General features: G+C 27.3%; 3 protein-coding genes across 6 annotated transcripts; 2 read left to right on the forward strand and 1 right to left on the reverse strand.

The window, feature by feature from the left end:
• Positions 1 to 250: 250 nt before the first annotated feature.
• On the reverse strand, positions 251 to 6,019 carry LOC118449577 (uncharacterized). The gene is made up of 5 exons (XM_035884347.2): positions 5,730 to 6,019; positions 1,305 to 1,698; positions 1,039 to 1,220; positions 778 to 963; positions 251 to 671 (listed from the first exon to the last, which is right to left on the reverse strand). Exons 2-5 carry the CDS (start codon positions 1,479 to 1,481, stop codon positions 383 to 385), a joined length of 834 nt encoding a protein of 277 aa, XP_035740240.2. The 5' UTR covers positions 1,482 to 1,698; positions 5,730 to 6,019; the 3' UTR covers positions 251 to 382.
• Positions 6,020 to 6,391: 372 nt separating this feature from the next.
• LOC118449574 (uncharacterized) lies at positions 6,392 to 8,812 on the forward strand. Its single transcript, XM_035884337.2, has 2 exons — positions 6,392 to 6,526; positions 6,709 to 8,812. The coding sequence occupies exon 2, from the start codon at positions 6,781 to 6,783 to the stop codon at positions 8,590 to 8,592; it is 1,812 nt and encodes a 603-aa protein (XP_035740230.2). The 5' UTR covers positions 6,392 to 6,526; positions 6,709 to 6,780; the 3' UTR covers positions 8,593 to 8,812.
• A 614-nt stretch (positions 8,813 to 9,426) lies between these two features.
• On the forward strand, positions 9,427 to 12,696 carry Usp1 (ubiquitin specific protease 1). 4 transcript variants are annotated; one of them, XM_035884334.2, is made up of 7 exons: positions 9,427 to 9,582; positions 10,197 to 10,376; positions 10,465 to 10,697; positions 10,780 to 11,009; positions 11,070 to 11,581; positions 11,657 to 11,849; positions 11,925 to 12,696. In XM_035884334.2, the coding sequence occupies exons 2-7, from the start codon at positions 10,208 to 10,210 to the stop codon at positions 12,490 to 12,492; spliced, it is 1,905 nt and encodes a 634-aa protein (XP_035740227.1). In that variant the 5' UTR covers positions 9,427 to 9,582; positions 10,197 to 10,207; the 3' UTR covers positions 12,493 to 12,696. The 4 variants fall into 4 exon arrangements, with proteins under 4 accessions (XP_035740227.1, XP_035740226.1, XP_035740228.1 ...); XM_035884333.2 differs by having other exon boundaries at positions 9,479 to 9,913; XM_035884335.2 differs by having other exon boundaries at positions 9,499 to 9,559.
• The last annotated feature ends 2,097 nt before the right edge of the window (positions 12,697 to 14,793 follow it).

The following is a 14,793-nucleotide window of genomic DNA, read 5'->3' on the forward strand; positions in this document are numbered from 1 at the left end:
ACTAAATATAACCTAATGTATCAAAGTAAAAGAAATATCATAAGAAAAGCATTAACTGTATAGCTAAATTCTTCTTTTTTCCTTTTTCTTTTTAATCATTGAATTCGTTTAAAATCATGAAGTATTATATTTTATATTTATTCAGTTATATTAATATTTTATATAATTTTTATTATCTTTTATTAAACATATACATTATTAATATATACATTTCATTTTGTTATAACTTTGAAGTCTCAAAGATGGCCAAGTAAGTATTTTAATAATTATGTATGTTATTTATCAGAAATATTATAATAAGTTTAATATTATAATTTTTAATACAATATGAATTATAGTCAATAATACAATGTATGAGTAATCTTATATCTTATAATTAAATCTAATTATTAGCTTCTTTCTTCTTTAAGCTGTAGAAATGTTTTGAGTAAATTTGATATTGCGGCCTATCTCTTAATGGTGTCAATAATTGCTTATTCCTTGCAGAATTTAATTCTGACTTTTGTGCGGATAATATCTTATTTTCCCGAGGTGTATATAAATCTCTATTTATGGATAATGGATCATCAAATTTCTTTTGCACACGTCGACTTGAGACAGGAGTAAAAATATCTTTATCTGTATGATTTAAATCATCTGTATTATGATTTCTTTCAGTCTCCTTAGATTCTCTGCAAAATAAAACCATTCCTTTTAACCATTGTATTGTAAAGTTCTTGCAAAGTTTTCTTTATAGAATTATAAAAATATTATCACAGATTTAATTTAGATACATACAAAGCAATATCAGTTATTTTCTTTAGAATTGCACTTCCCTCAGATAAATATGAATCTCCATTCATCGATGAGGTCTTATCAATAGACTTTTTCTTACAACGCCAACCCAAATCAGGAGTAAAAACAACTTCTTGTATATCATCTGAATCATTCAAATCACTTGTTGCAGAAGTTTCTTTAGATTTTCTAAAAAAATAAAAATAATCTTATAATTATATTTTACAATAAAAATAATATAATTGATTCAAATGTAATACGTACATGGTTTCATTGACAATACTTTTATCATAATGATATCCATATTCTTCAAATACAGTTTCTAAGTTATCAATATCTTCTTTTATAGTATTATATACATCTTCAGCTTCCTTAAGAAAACTATTCATTTCATTTATTGCATCTTGATTGGATACATTATCTTGAATCATTTTATTTATATCATCCTGTTAAAAGTTTTTTTTAACGTAAATACAATGCTAAATTTATTTTATAAATAAAATATTTTTTATATATACAATAATCTTTACCTGCGTGCATTGAATAGATTTTTTTAGCACTTCTATGTGTTCTTCGGTTTGTTCTGTCAGATCTGCATAACCACCCACAAAAACGCGAGGTAGATGCCATAGTTCTTCTAATTCTCTAATGCCTTGGTCGACTTTACGTCCTAATGAAATAAATTTATCGAAACTAATAGTAGACATGCCATCAAAACTCTGTCTCTGAGAGCTCGATATTTTTTTTTTAGTTTGAATAAAGTTTTAATAAATATACTTCACGAACCTTAGCAACGGCCGTTTAAAAATCCTTTCAATTTGAAATTGTATGAACCGTGATATACACGTAATGTAGAGGGAATACTTGTTTACGAATGTGTCCGTTGCGCCATCTTGCATACAAATTGACGTGATTCCTCACAAACTACATAATATTGACGCACATATTAGATTTATTGTTTTATTAACACCAATGAGAGGATTTAATTGACTTTATAAATTGCTTCATTTTATTTCCAAAAAAATATAATATTTATAGAAAATGCAGATAAAACATATTGCATTAACCTACACGAAATCGGCCAATAGAAAATCATATACGATATTAGTAGGGTTTTTAATCTTATACGAAAAAATTGCGCTGGCATGAAATTCTTTTTCTAGATCGCATTGTTAGTAATAGTACTTATACAAAATATGAATTTATCCATTAAAAGTAATATATCGTATTACTATATAGTTCGAATATATATAAATGTTAAACAAATTAAATATAAATATCATCATTGAATTCATTGTAATTGATACAATGTAATTGATAAAAATGTCATTTCTCAACAAATAAAAATTATAATTAAAAAATTTGAGACTATATACTTTAGGCATGCACCATGACTTTTTTTTTCTTATATACATACGTCGTTATATTGTAATTTTATAAAATAATTATTTTATTTAGTTGTTCGCACGTTATAATTCTTATATTAACTGACATATTGAAATTATCAATTATTTGATATAACTACAATTGCTTAGTTTAATACTCTATATAATGAATAATTATTGCCCTCAGCAATAGATAGATTTCACATCAAGTCTGAAAGTCCCTTCAAATACATATTTTGACAAGAATCATGAAATTGATAAATATAGAGAATGTATGGAATCACCATAAATTGAAATGACATTACCAGACAAGAAAAAAGTAGTGAAGAAATTTCTGAAAAAGCAAAGAAATCTATACGACCCAAAAATAAAAATTAAAATAGCAGACATCTGATGTTAATGAAGAAGTAGAAATTGAATTAAATATTATAAAAAATACATTGATAAAACTAATATATACTTCTTCCTATTCATTAGATGATAGTAGTAAATGGAAACTTTTTAAAATAATATTATATAACGATGTCATGTAAGAAATTATAGAAACCTTACAGAATTGTGTATTAATACTATCAAATGTTTTTAAAGGACAATGTAAATTACAAATATTGGGTTGGCAACTAAGTGATTGCGGATTTTGTCGATAGATGGACTTTACACTTTCTTTTGTTTTGTTAACCTGGTCATTGCATCTAACTTATATTTTTTTCTTATTATTTGGACTTCTGCCTTTAATTTAGTAAAACAATTATATCGATTAGTGCTTTGGTTTTGTTTTTATCCAAATTTAAAAATGGAAGAACAAGACGTGCACTTCAGACATATTTTATTGTATTACTACCGAAAAGGCATGAACGCAGCGCAAGCACAAAAGAAATTATGTGCCGTATATGGAAATGAAGCCTTGAAAGAAAGGCAGTGTCAAAATTGGTTTGCCAAATTTCGTTCTGGTGATTTTTCACTGAAAAATGCTCAACGATCTGGCCGTCCAATTGAAGTCGATGAGATCCATATTAAGGCCATTATCGATTCAGATCGTCATATTACAACACGTGATATTGCGGAGAAGCTCAATGTATCGCATACATGCATTGAAAAAAAATTGAAAATGCTTGGTTATGTAAAGAAATTCAATTTATGGATCCCTCACCAGCTTAAGGAAATTCATTTGACGCAACGCATTAGCATCTGCGATTCGCTTCTAAAACGCAACGAAACTGATCCATTTCTGAAAAGCCTAATTACTGGCGACGAAAAGTGGATAGTTTATAACAATTTCAAACGCAAGAGATCATGGAGCGAAAAAGATAAACCTGTTCAAAACATTTCCAAAGCCAATATCCATCAGAAAAAGGTGATGCTGTCTGTTTGGTGGGATTTTAAAGGAATTGTTTTTTTTGAGATTTTACCGGATAACACAATAATTAATTCGGAAGTCTACTGTCATCAGCTGGACAAACTGAATGATGCACTTCAACAGAAAAGGCCAGAATTAATCAACAGAAAAGGTGTAGTGTTCCTCCACGATAATGCGAGACTTCATACAAGTTTGATCATTCGCCAAAAGCTTTTACAGCTTGAATGGGATACAATCCCACATCCACCATATTCTCCAGATCTGGCACCTTCGGATTATTATTTGTTCCAGTCACTGCAAAATTTTTTAGATGATAAAACCTTCACTTCAAATGAGGAGATCAAAAACCACGTCGAACAGTTTTTTGCCAGCAAAGACCAAAAATTTTATGAGCGTGGAATCATGCAACTACCAGAAAGATGGCAAAAGGTATTGGACCAGAATGGCCAATATATAATTTAATAAAATATTTGTTCATTATATGAAAATTATATATATATTGGGTTGGCAACTAAGTGGTTGCGGATTTCAAATAAGGAAACGACAAAATCTGCAATCACTTAGTTGCCAACCCAATAAAATATACAAATGCTTAGGATTTCAAAATAATAATCAAGTCAACTATTCATCTAATAAACCAACATATAAATTACGGAACGTTTATCCTATGAAGAAATAAAAAGTTTATCAATTACTATTATTAAATGACATTGATACAATATCATAAAATAGTTTGCTTAATCCTAATATAACGCCAATAAATTTGTTAAAAAGTCATGAGTATGATCAAAAGAGTTAGATTGTAATAATAATTCTGCTTATCATACATCTAACAATTCCATGTTATTAATTCCATTAAATTATCATGAAAAATAAATATATGCAACAAGCAAAATCTGTGTAATTGTCATTAGAAAATGGTAATAGTAGGAAACAGAACATTAAGTTTTTCTTAATAAAAAAAACAGAGTCTTATATTTCGTAGATATTCTAAGTTGTGCTGTTTTCAAGTATCAAAATAAAACTCCAGAAAGGTTTCATACTCAAAGTCAAAGCAAAAAAACAAATACAAAGAATCAAGCCAATTAGAAAAAAGAAAAGGAATTAAAAATATCCTTCAAACTCCATATTCTAAATAGTTTCTAATGAAGATGTATCAAAAGATCTAAAAGAATTATGATAATATAATCAAAGAAAGATTTTATCCAAACATTTATACTTAAAAAGTATCAAAATACTTAGAATTTCAAGATAATAATCAAATCAACTGTTCTATCTAGTAAACAAACAGAACAAATTGTAGAAGATTTATCTGATGAAGTCATAAAAAGTTTATCAAGTAAATTCAATATTATCTCAGTATATCTCTTAATGATGTTAATAATTGCTTATAGGTTATGGAATATTTTTTGATTTTTGTATGAATAATAATCATTGTATTTTCCTGAGGCATATACAAATCTCTATTTACGTATAATAGATTATTAAATTTCTTTTGCACATGTCAACTTCAGACTTGAGAAAAAATATTTTTTTTTTTATATAACTTAAACTGAATTAATCTGAATTATGGATTCTTTCGGTCTCCTTAGATTGTCTATAAAATAAGAATGTTTTTATAAGCATTGTATTGTAAAACTTTTGTTAAATTTTTTGATAGAATTATAAAAATATTATCACTGATTCAACTCGGATACATACAAAGTGATATCAGCAGTCTTATTTAAGATTGTGCTTTTCTCAGATAAATATGAATTTATCGATTATATCTGATCAATAGATGTCTTTTCTTTTACAATTCCAATCCAAATTAGAAATAAAAAAGAATTTCTTGTACATCATCTGAACCATTAGAATCATTTGTTATAGAAGTTTTTTGAATTCTCTAAAAAATAAAATATTATAAATATCTTTCCCATCAAAAGTAATATAATTGATTTCATTTACAAATTAAGAACAAACGAGAAATGATATCTATATTTTTCAAATATAGTTTCTAAATTATCAACATCTTCTTTTAAAGTATTATATATAATCTTGAGATAGATAGTCTCCTGAAAGACTATCCATCTCATCTGTTGCATCTGAATTGGATATTTTATTATCTCTGATCATTTTCTTTGTATCATATTATCAATGTTTTTTCTAACATAAATTCAATACTAAATTTATTTTATAAATAAAATATCTTTTATATATACAACAATCTTTACCTGTCCGCCTTGAATAGGTTTTGTTAATTAAATTATTATGTATTTTTCCATCTGTTCTGCGAAATCTACATGGCCATCCACAAAAACGAGTGGCAAATGCCATAACTCTTCTAATTCCTGTATTTTCGTCGAGTTTAGGTCTTAAAGAAATAAATTTATCGAAACGAACAATAGAAATGACATAAAAAATTCTATCCGAGAACTCGATATTTCTTTTTAATTTTAATGTTCAAACAAGATATTCCACGAACTTTCTTAGAAACGATAGTTTGAAAATCCTTTCAATTTAACATCGTATAAACCACGATAAAATGTAATATAGAGGGAATTCTTATTTAAGAATGCTTTCGTTGCGCCATCTAACGTACATAATCTTATTGATGATACCTCGCAAATACAAAAAAATTAGATTTATGTATTTGTTAATATCACCACATGATTTAATTGATTTTACGAATTTTGTTATTTTATTTTCAAAAAATTAAATATTCACAACAATATAGATAAATATATTCCGTTAAACCTATATGAAATAAATAAATAGAAAATCGTACATAATAGTAATAGGAATTTTAACGTAGTACCGAGAAAATGGTACCGTTAGGGAGATTTTTTTTTACGGTTGTATTATTAGCAACAGTGTTGGTACAAAATATAAATTTATCCGTTAAAGTGACATATCGTTTAAGTTCGAATATATAAGTGTTGAATAGATGAAATAAAAATATTATTGTGAATTGTATTAACATTTTTTTGATAAATATTATCTCATTATATAAATATAAAGATCACAATTGGTAGGTACAGTGGAATTGATAAAAATGTCATTTCTTAAAAAAAAGAAATTTTAACTTAATGATTTTAGACTATATATTTTTTTCTTTGACATATTCCTTGTCATCTATTTTTTTTTTTTTATAAATTATTATATAGTAGTTTAATAAGATAATTATTTTACTTAATTATTTGTATTTTATAGATATATTAAATGACAGATTGAAACTAGCAATTATTTGATATAACTGCTATTGTTGTTTAAACAATCATTATAATGGATAATTATTGTTCTCCGCAATGGGTAGATTTTACATCTAATCTAGAAGTGCCTTCAGATAATTATTTTGACGAAGATCATGAAATTGATAAATATAAAGAATGCTTGGTAGCATCACAAACTGAAGTAACATTAACAGAAACAGAAAAGAATGAAAAAATTTCTAAGGAAACAAAAGAATCTATAAAATTGGAAAAGAAGAATTTCATAGAGTCCTCATCTGATATTAATGAAGAAGTAGAAACTGAATTAAATATTATAAAGAATACACCAATAAAATTAATGTATACTTCTTCCACTTCATCATATGGTAGTAGTAAATGTAAACTTCTTAAGAAAGTATCATATAACGATATCATTCAAGAAGCTATGGAGAACTTACAAAATTGTGTATTAACACCATCAAACGTTTTTAAAAAACCAATGCTAATTACAAACGAAGCATCAAAATTAGAATTTCAAGATAATAATCAAGTTAACTGTTCATCCAGTAAAGAAATAGAACAAGTTACAAAAGATTTATCTAATGAAGAAATAAAAAATTTATCAGCTTCTATTACTAAACATGATATTGATACAACACCACAAAATAATTTGCTTAATCCTAATAAATCATCAATAAATTTGTTAAAATACAATGAGTTTGATCAAAAGTTAGATTGTGATAATAATACTGCTTGTCATACATCTGAAAATTCTACTAAATTTTCATTGAAAGTAAATATGTGCAACAAACAAAATTCATGTAAATCAATAGAAAAAAGCAATGGTAGGAAACAATCCAGAACATTAAGTTATCAGTGTAGAAGACAGAGTCTTACATTTCGTAGACATTCCAATCGATATATCAGTTCAGCAGCAGCTGTTCTTCAGTATCAAAATAAAACTCCAGAAAGATTTCATAGTCAAAGTAGAAAAAAACAAAAAGAACCGAAGATTAATGAGACGAAAGAGAATCATTTAAAATTAAAATCTACAAAACAGAATTTGTTAAATTCTTTATTCCAAACAACTTCAAATAAGAACGTTACATTGACAGATGTAAAAAAATCAAAATTAATAAAGTCAAGCGGATCTTGTTCAAATGCTTCTACCAAAAGAACATCTCGTAATAAAAATGTTTTTTCCGCAATTGTAGACAATAATGGTTCAGGATTAGTCATCAAAAAAGAAAAAATTTTATTCTATGATATTCCTATAGATTCCAAACAAAAGAAAACTACACGTCCTATACCTTTTAGTTTCGAAAATCGTGATAAACTAAAGCAAGAGTCTAAATTAAAACAGTCGCAGCTTAATAAAAATGATAATAAAAATATTGAAAATCTCCCGAATAAAAAGAATTTAAGTATGATAAAAGGAGGATCCTCTTTATCTATATCTTCAACAAATAGTCAGAAAAATACAAGTATAAATATACGTGAAAAAAAATTATTAAAGGTAGAACAAGAAAATAAACAATGTGATGTTAATGCTTCTACAAGTGAAATCAATATAGATCGAAAAGGAAACATCAAACCAAAAATTATGAAAATCGGAATGAATTCTTATGAGAGAGCGAAACAAAGACATGAATTTGATGAAAAGATTAAACAAAAGATTATTATGCAAGAGAAAGAACGTCAAAAAGAAGAAGAGAAAAAATTGGCTAAGGAAAAATTACAAATAGCTGTGCTTCGTAAGCAGACAGAGGTGAAAGCAAGACCTATGCCAGTATTTAAACCACCCCGTCATATTAAATCTTTGAAACCATTAACTGAACCGCATAGTCCAGCTTGGGCGCATAAAAATAAAAAATCAACTTCATAATATTTTTTCTAAATAGAGTATAAATATATTATATTGTATAAGTATATTGCATATATTCCATTTTATTTAAAATATTTTTTTATGTAAATATGTAAAAGAATATATGTATATGTAAGATAAGTAACATATTAAAGTATTAATACTAGAACATTATAAAGGCATTAATATTAGTTAAGAAGTAACGTCTTTTTTAATATTTTTTCTTGACATACTTATTGCATTGGACACAATAATTATAATTTAATATTTTTAAATTTATGACTTTATTAAATATTCCTATATATCAAATATATTAATACATTTTCAAATTAAAAAAAGTTTATATTTTTGCATTTAAAACTTTATTATCAAATAATTTCGTAATAATACGTAAATTATTGAAATATAAAATATATGAAATATTGAATGCAATATTGAATAAACATTATTTTGTTCAATTTTCTTTAAACTTTTTATTATCTAAAACCTGCAAATAAGAATTTTTGGGTTAAGTTTGTAATAATTAATTACGGAAGTTTTTTTTAACGAATTTAAAAATCACGCGCTAAATAACAAACAGATTCATATTTTATCATATATATTCTTTCGTTTTATTTCGAAATTCCTATGTACTCGAATTATGATCACCTATTGGCCAACAGTTCGTACCATTGGAAAGTTAAGTTTCTTTGAAAATGTAACGAAAATTAGATCACCGTTATATGACTTTCTATAAGAATATTATTAATACTTTATCTTTACGATTTATTTTTTATTAGAAATATATAAAATTTTTATTTGAATAATAAATGAAGCAAAATAATATATTTTTGTCAATCGAAAATACTAACTGTTAACTGATAGGTCAAGGAAAATGGAAGGTTACGCTCATAAGATATATACGTTTGTCTTTATCTCTTACACGTTAGTCCTCTTTGGTCCTCTTATTACTACGAATCAGCTGCGGGTGGGAGTGCGTGGTTCTGAAGTAAGAAGTCGTCATACCTCATAGTACGTCCATTTTTAGATGCAAACGTTTATAACTACCATTTAAAGTGAATATGCTAACGAAATAGTGTTAATTGCTTTAAAAGGACGATCGGACAGTATTTAATATGATATTATTCGAAATATTACATATGATTAATAAGTGTACGATATAGTGAATGATACGGTTAATGGTTATTGTAAAATTAAAAAAAATGCTCTTCAAGAGACATCGGTAGCAATGTAGCTCGTATCATTAAAGAGAAATCACTTGTGATTTTATTGTACAGATTATTTCGATTAATTAAGATTAATAATATACTCATTGTTCCATGACTTCCCTACTCAATAATACGTGAGTAAACGAATTTCATAATAATAATTTGTAATTCTTCACGCGAATTAGACACGAATGCGTTTTAGTGCGAATAAATGGTAGAAATGATTATATTGGAATATTAGACATTTTTCTACCATGTATGTATATACATATATATATACATATATATATATATATATATATATATATATATATATATATAATATTAATTAGTAACGTAATAAGTTTCATGAAGAAAACATATATTTTATGAATATTAAAGTAATGACTTTTTTTAACAATCCTTATATGATTTTAGGTTAGCAAAAAATGACAGTATTAGAATCAGAAGAAGATACAGATAAACGGTCGGTGCCACCTACAAAAAAATTTTGCTTATCTATTTCAAACTGCGAACATACATTTCCTAATACCATTCCACAGCCCCCTCATACTTCTTTTAGAGGGGGCCTCTTCGACAGACCAGATCTCTTATACAGTACGTATATATTTAATTATATCATATTCTATTATATTTATTCTGTTTTTTATTATGATATTCAAAATATTATTTGTATTACGTACAGCCAGAATGATGAATGGTTATCGCAATCAATTGAGTAATCATCAGGATGGAAGTTACGATATTTCAGCATTAGGAACAGAAGGATTAAAAATAGCGACTCTATGTAATCTAGGAAATACATGCTTTTTGAACAGTGTTATATATACTTTAAGATTTGCACCATCCTTCTTACACAATTTACATCATCTTGCTACTGATCTATCAAATTTAAATGATAAGCAATTACAAACTAAAGTAAATTTTCTTGTTTTCATATAGATATTGATGCATATTAAATTGATACTAGTATTGGGTAGTAATCATTTTATTATGACAGATCAAATCTTCATCCTTGGGTAGAACCGGTGTATCATTAACAGCAAGTGGTAGTCGTAGTTGGAGTAGTAAAGATTTATTGGCCTTAGCTGGTCCAACCGGAGAACTTAACAAACCTCGAATACAAATAGCAACAGAGAAATTACATAGTTTATTTATGGCACTACGTGCATCGGAAGCAAGGGAGAACTGTGAACCATACCAACCAGATGCATTTTTACAAGCACTTAGGTATGTTTTAATGTAAATATGATATTATCAAATATAAAGATATAACTTAATTTTTTACAGAGAAGTAAATCCTATATTCGAAGGAAACCAACAGCAGGATGCTCATGAACTTTTAGTTTGCTTACTCGATAATATTAGAGAAACCTTTCAACTTTTAGTTAGACATAGAGAAAGTCAATTTGGACAGAATAATGTAAGTTTCTCTGAACTTTCCGCGGAGCAACAAACGGACGTACAATCGGAAGATAGTAATTCAAGTAAACGCAGTATTAGAAAGTCACGAAAGAAAAAAAAAATTACATCTCGAGGAAGTTCAATTTGTTTAATTCCATCGAATACAAATGGCGTTTCTTCATCGAGGCCATATGAAAATGGCCATGCAGAATTTCTTGAAAGTAACGGGGACATAGGAAATCATAGACCAGAAAGTAAAAAATGTTTTATCTCTGAAGACTTTGAGGGTATCAGTTTGTTAAGAACAACATGTCTAGAATGCGAACATGTTACCGAACGAAAGGAAACATTCTGTGACATATGTGTCCCCATTGATGTTAATAGATCAAACGAAAAAGGTTTCCTTATTGAATATTTTTTAATCATGTTTATAATTCTCAATAGTAGTTCTGAATAATAACTTTTTCTTTTAGACGACGAGGGACGATCTGTAGATAGCAGCGAGGTATATAGGCGTGCTGTAGTAACCAGTGAATTTCTGGTTGGTAGGGATAAGTATTGGTGTGCACGTTGTCTAAGATATAATGAAGCACGACGAGCAGTTTGTTTCCCTTGCTTGCCTCGACTTCTGATCTTACAATTGAAAAGATTTTCTACCAAAGCTGGGTATGTTTATACATCATACTTGGATAGAACATACATTTATATGATTATAAATAAATAATTCAGATAAAATTATAGATCAATGGAAAAAATCAATAATCATATGCCTACTCCACTAACATTACAATGCTTCTGTGAAGAGTGCTATAACAAGCACGTCCATGGAAACGTTTCTGCGAAGGATCAAACACACGAGTATAAACTTTACTCTGTCATCATGCATCAAGGTGCAACCATGACAGCTGGTCATTATGTTGCTTACACACGATTACCCGATGAATCTGCATTAGCGGAATACTTTAATTGTGACAGGGATAGTAAACGTCAAACCACTGGTCAGAGTAGTAGTAGCACAAATACAAATTCCTCTTCCTCCGACAAAACGTCGAGTATTTTTAAATACTTCAAGAAACCAAGTGTTAGTGAGAATAAGGAACAATTAGTAAAAGTCGGCTGTCGCAGTATGGACTGCTGCGGTTTTAGAAATTCTAAGTATACTAAATTATCCGAACAAGGGGTTTGGCTGGAGTGCGACGATGAAGCGGTACATGTAATTCCATTAAGACAATTGGAAGATAAACTGGCACCAAATCCACGAAATTCTGCCACCCCTTATCTTTTGTTCTATGTGAGATCCCCGAGGTAAGCCTTATTCTTAAAACAATGTCGGATGTCTATATTTAAAGTCTCGAAGATAATCGTGCAAAAGGCCTCACTTTTCCTCGCCAATAAATCGCGCTATGATGTTAACACACATTCCAGATATATATATATATATTTATCTTATACGATTGTATCGGGCTTAGATGAATGTGTATAATTTTCGTAGAAAATAAATTATATACTATAATTGTCTTGTACATCGATCTTTCGAAAAAAATTATGTTAACCCATTTGCATCATAGCTCTTAATACGTATGTTATTTATCTGAAATGTTCAATTGATAATCGGGCCCATATCGTGCAACGATAGTTCTTATGTTTTTGTTTATTATTGATTTTACTTAGAAATTACGTGTAATAATAAAAAAAAAAGAAGATAATATTAGTAAATTTTTTTTAATTAATATGACAATTTTTAAAATGATCTATACATAACGGTACATCGCATTTAAAAATAGTTTCTCTTTTAAGGAACTTAAATAAACATATCTTGCATCGCTTTGATATTTTCATTCTCTTTGCTTCCGTTTAGAAAACATTATTCTTGTGGGGAAAAGTGCCAGTCAATTGTTATGAGATTATTTATAGATACTGTCTCCCTTATACTTTTATTTTTTAAATGCTTGACAATAATTTTTGCTTGTAAATGTGGAAAACTCGATCTTTTTTGTTTTTCTTGAAGAGGATATAACTATTTAACAGTATCATATCTACAAAATAAAAAAATATTTTTTTATACGCTTTCTTATATCTGCAAATTGTGTGAAATTTACTTAACATTTGGCCTATATCAATTTCATTAATATTTTTATTATAATTGTATTATTATTGTTGGTTTCAAAATTTTAACATTTGTTTGGATATTATACATTTTACAATATAAAATTGGTGAACTATTTCTACTAGCAGAATCAGTCTTATCTTTTTGAAGTTATGTATATATCTTGTTTGAAAATCACATAATTTATAAAATTTGATACCAAATTTCATTCGTTAGATTCGAATAAATTATGTGTAATGCAAATGGCACATTTCTACATTGCACATTAATGATTCATTGATGGAAATATTTTTATGCGGTTTATATATAAGTACAAAATTTTTAATGATTATATCGGAAATTTTTTAAATTTTTATCAATGAATCATTAGAATTATAATTGTTGCCAGTAAAATGTAAATTTGCAATAATGTCCAGGGAAAACTCTTATGAAGTTTCTATGCTTTTATTCATACTTCGATAACTTTGTATAGTAGATTTTTGAACTATATTCATTAAAATATTTAACTCCATATATATTTTTAGTTTATCTTCCTTAATTCTTATGAATTTTCTGTTTGCAGCTTTGTATTTGTTTATTTTCAATATAATTTTTTGAATTAATTTGTCATTGAAAAACAATACAAAAATTTCTCTCCTAAACATATCTCCCATGTTAATGGTTACATCATTTGTAACAGAAATGACGATTATATGTACTTTTGGTATACGGTTTTCTTGCTTCCAAAGAAAATCTTTATTCCTTATACTAAAAGTATCATCTTTATTATAAAAGATCATCTTCACTGCTATCATTGGGAACAATAGGACGTACACGTTTTCGACTTCTTCCTATTTCCACACTGGAATTGGAAACTTCGAATTGGAAAAATCCATCGCTATTCATTGTGCTGATTAAATTTTATTTTATTTAAAGTTATAAAATTATATTATTCAGAAAATTTGTATATAGATTAGAAAGTACCTATTGTTTTAATAGTCAAAAAGGTTTGAAGAACATAAGGAAAAACTTGATGATAATGCGCTATAAGTTTAAAAATTTCTAAGCTTCGAAATCCTTCTATACTACTCATAAGGAATTATACGAGAAATGTTTTATGACAGAATAATATTGTCGAAAGTGGAATATTCCACGGTTGATAATAAATGAATATCGTCGCGAGCGAAATATTTTATAACTGATTATAATTGATAATCATGACATATAGATTATTCCTAAGTATGCAAATGGGTTAAATTGTTTCAACATGTTAATCAAGATAATTCTCTTGTTTGTATTTACATGACAATTGTGTCTCTTTATTCTTTTTAATTTTCCAAGTTCTACTATAATAACGAAGAAATCTTAATTAATTTCAAAGAAATTAACGTTTAAAATCTACAATTTCCTTCATCAGACAAAAGATTTTTTTTCCGAAAAATAAAAAAAAAAAGAAAAAAGAAAAAAAAAGAAAAAAGAAACCACACGTCCCTGATTAATCTGCGAAAAGTAATATCGCATGAT

The sequence above is a fragment of the Vespa mandarinia genome, chromosome 12 (assembly GCF_050613455.1).
Source record: "Vespa mandarinia isolate Hongniang chromosome 12, ASM5061345v1, whole genome shotgun sequence".
Classification (NCBI taxonomy): domain Eukaryota; kingdom Metazoa; phylum Arthropoda; class Insecta; order Hymenoptera; family Vespidae; genus Vespa; species Vespa mandarinia.

Excerpts from the sequence above, each read along its gene's own strand:
- LOC118449577 (XM_035884347.2), bottom strand. The coding sequence starts at position 1,481 with ATGTCTACTATTAGTTTCGATAAATTTATTTCATTAGGACGTAAAGTC. Across the intron at positions 1,221-1,304 it reads AATCTATTCAATGCACGCAG|GATGATATAAATAAAATGAT; the intron begins GTAAAGATTATT and ends AACTTTTAACAG. Across the intron at positions 672-777 it reads AAAATAACTGATATTGCTTT|AGAATCTAAGGAGACTGAAA; the intron begins GTATGTATCTAA and ends TTTATTTTGCAG.
- LOC118449574 (XM_035884337.2), top strand. The coding sequence starts at position 6,781 with ATGGATAATTATTGTTCTCCGCAATGGGTAGATTTTACATCTAATCTA.
- Usp1 (XM_035884334.2), top strand. The coding sequence starts at position 10,208 with ATGACAGTATTAGAATCAGAAGAAGATACAGATAAACGGTCGGTGCCA. Across the intron at positions 10,377-10,464 it reads CAGACCAGATCTCTTATACA|CCAGAATGATGAATGGTTAT; the intron begins GTACGTATATAT and ends TATTACGTACAG. Across the intron at positions 10,698-10,779 it reads ATAAGCAATTACAAACTAAA|ATCAAATCTTCATCCTTGGG; the intron begins GTAAATTTTCTT and ends TTATTATGACAG.